This window comes from Saccostrea cucullata, unplaced genomic scaffold (assembly GCF_032062105.1).
Source record: "Saccostrea cucullata isolate Sc308-1 unplaced genomic scaffold, CSIRO_AGI_Scuc_v1 ctg5019, whole genome shotgun sequence".
Taxonomy (NCBI): Eukaryota; Metazoa; Mollusca; class Bivalvia; order Ostreida; family Ostreidae; genus Saccostrea; species Saccostrea cuccullata.
This window is the reverse complement of record NW_026930394.1, coordinates 20,008-23,440: the sequence shown is the minus strand read 5'-3', so window position 1 is coordinate 23,440 and position 3,433 is coordinate 20,008. Positions and strand designations below refer to the sequence as shown.

The 3,433-nt window shown below is 39.9% G+C and overlaps 1 protein-coding gene across 1 annotated transcript; it reads right to left on the bottom strand.

The window, feature by feature from the left end:
• Positions 1-1,311: 1,311 nt before the first annotated feature.
• Positions 1,312-2,730, bottom strand: LOC134228401 (uncharacterized protein F54H12.2-like). The gene has a single exon (XM_062710049.1). The coding sequence runs from the start codon at positions 2,728-2,730 to the stop codon at positions 1,312-1,314; it is 1,419 nt and encodes a 472-aa protein (XP_062566033.1).
• Positions 2,731-3,433: the final 703 nt, after the last annotated feature.

The window sequence follows — 3,433 nt, the reverse complement described above, 5'->3', positions numbered from 1 at the left end:
TACAGGTTCCTTCATTTGAATGAATCCCCTGATTTGATGCAGTTTTCCTGTCCAGGGATGCCTCTCCTTTTGTTAAATCAAATACTGAAAATCATCTTCATTGCTCAGAAACATATCTCCATCTTCTTTTTCTTTGGGCTCTGTAATGGTGAAAGTCCAATTAATGGCTATCCTGTAACATCTGTGTGGACATTTAGGATCCTTGATAGGCTCAATCTTGCTTAAATATTCATTCCTAGGTTCCTGATCCAGGGTTTTCAACTCTATTCTTCTTTGTTGAGGAGCTTCGTGATCCCCCTCCATAGGTTCTATCATTCTCTTTTCTAATAAGGTAAATTTATCTTTATCCATCTCCATGTCTTCTAATATTCTAGGAATTCGCTTGACCAAACTGTCGTTTACTCAAACACATACCCCAACTGATGAGGATCGTCTTTAACACCTTGTTTTTATACCTGTTGCATCATCTTTTTTATACCTGTTGCATCATCTTTTTTTATACCTGTTGCATCATCTTTTTATACCTGTTGCATCATCTGTAAGGACCGTGTGCAAAAAACTTAGGGGCCGTGTGCAAAAAACCTATACGTTTTACCTACGTTTTTTTTATGCTGACTACACAGGTAAATACTTGGCAGCGACCCACGAATGTCATTATGACGTCACGCTTCACAGTCTAGACAGTCTAGCCTAACCAGTTCAAACTGGATTTTTTTTTTACTGAAAACACTAACACATAAATAATAAGAACACAGATTTTTTTTCATTCTTTATTAACAACAACAACAAACAACAAACAATGCATTTACAATACATTTTGATAAAAACATTGACACTTTTGTCCATGACCCGTAGGTAATTTATGATAAGTGTTTTTAAACCAATTCGCTACGTATCTGTCCCTTTGTAAAGCCGTACTCTGGTCAAAGGGGAATAGCCACTCGTCGGTTTTCTTTCTTTTCTTGTCTCTTTGATGTAAATAATACACGCAATATTGTCCACACACATCGGTATTCCAGTCTTGATAGCGATACGGATTATAAGTCCATTGTTGGGCATGACGCTGGCTAAAATCTTGAATTTCTTTTTGTAAGGGAGGAAATCCATTAGAATCGAAATATTCCACCACGGGATTGCTCACATATAGACACACCCAATGTTCTCCAGGTCGATCTTGAGGATCCATATTGACCACCACAGCTTTTTCTCCGGGTCTTAATTGATCCGGTAATAAATCTACAGGATACACACCTCCAAAAGAACTCTTGAATTCTCTGGATAAGACTTCTCTTAATTGTCCCGTATCCATTTTTAGTAATCAATGCTCACTTCTCTCTGTTTGTTAATTTCTAATAGGTTATCGAATTCTGCATACACCACACAATTGATAGTGTTAACCGCATTGTTGGTAAACTGCACTTCTACTCTCAGATTTCCTGTTTCTATGATGTGGAATTTATCCGATTGCGCCTCTTGATCTTTAGTGAAATCCCAGCCCCATAGAGTGTAGCCGCTTTTATACTCTTCTAGGGTAATGTCCGGAGCCCAATCTTCTCCTAATTTTCCCAGAGCTTGATACAGACTGAGATAAGATCTCAGATATGAATCGTCGTTGAAATTAGGCTCAAAACAACGAGTACTCATGGTCTCTCCGTTGATACTGACATCTAATTTCTTAATCCCAAAGTTTTGGAAATGAAAGGGATTTTTAGTTTGATCTCCGTTAAAGGCCGCATTCTCCACAAAGCCTAAAATGAGACGTTTAGGCATCTGACCTTGAAACAGATGATCTGTAATCTTAGACTGGGTTCCTGAGCCAATGGTAAAGGTTTTCACTACCACTCTTCTCAAGGGATATTTGGCTCTGTGGGTATTCAAACTCTGGTTAATGGTATTCATCATGTCTGCTGTGGGTTTGACTTTTCTCACCCACAAGATCATACTCAAAATTTTCACTTTTCCTGTACCCCCTGCCTTGATCATCATGTAGAAAGCAGGTCTAGCTCGATTAAATCGCAAACGGACGTCCACTCCATTAGGTAGAAATCGATCTTGTTGAAACAAATCCAGATGTAAACGATCCAGCAAACTGATTTTCTTACTGTCAGCAATAGCTTGGTGCCTTTTTCGGAATCCTTCGTTTTTAGAATTGGCCGGGTACTCTGTGAGGATGGGTTTGTTAATGGTCACTGTATCGGGACCACTACTTACAGCTGGAGTTACATTAAAGGTTTTATTTTGAGCTACACCAAGGTCCTCTATCCCCACTTCATCCATGTGTCCTGCTGTATCTTTTTCCCACAGACTACAGGCCCTCGCCTGTGTCTTTAAAGTTCTGGGTTGGTATGACAATAATTTCTCCAGATAAGCTTTGTAAGGATAAGTATCCGTCCCTGGGGTCACTATTTTTCCATTCAGACTGACATCGATTTCCGTAAACATGGAATGTAAGATATTATTCACGGGACTCGAAGTGCTGTTCGCCCCAGTCAGATTACTTCCATCGTCTTTGGTAAATTGACATACCAACTGAAGATAAGTTTGAGATAAATCCAGATAGTGATCTCCTTGTCCTTTTTCAAATTCGATGGGAGCGGTCTCCGAATCTAAAGTACTGGAAATGGGGTAATATTCTTCCCATTTCGAGTCTTCTAAAGCAATATTAGTCGGAGGGACTTGGAACAATTGTAAATTGTTCATCCCACACGCACAGTAATCGGGCTGTAACATGACGTGTCTACTAGGATTCAGTTTTCACAAATGAACCTTTTGTTCACTGGACTGGCCTATTCATACTCTCTCTCAGTCAAACACATCTAAAGGACGTTTTCTTTTAGGAATTCCTCCTTGTGTTTTCCTTTTTCTCTTAGGACCTCCTCGGGCTAACATAGGGGTCTTTTTTCTTCTGTTGTTACTACTTCCTAGATTCATTCTTTGTTTCACCATTCCCGAAGTATTTTTGAGGGCTCTTACGCCGTGAGTTTTGACTGCGTCTTTTAAAGATCTCTTATTTTCTAATACGTCTAATCCCGTTCTAGCAGCAGCAGTCAAGGCGTGTTTAGCTCCCGTTTTCAGTAAAAAAATCCTTCCCCTCTTTGATAGTTTTGGGGTGGATAATAGGCTGTGGTGGTGGTGGTGGTGGGGCTTGCTGTTGACCCAATAATCTTACTGCTAGATTGCTGACTAAGGGAGCTGCTACTTTAAATAGGGATCCTAAAAAACCGTGTCCTTTTTGACTTAATTATCCTTTATGATAGACAAACTGTCCGTGTCCTCTTTGTCTCAGTAATCCTGGATGATACTGCATGGTTCATGTCTCTTGTTTAACTGACCTTTCTGTCCTCGGGGGACTTCCTTTTATACCTTTTTTTAGGGCTGAATACAATACAGACAGCAGACCAGACAAACCATCACGCCCAATAAGATCGAACAC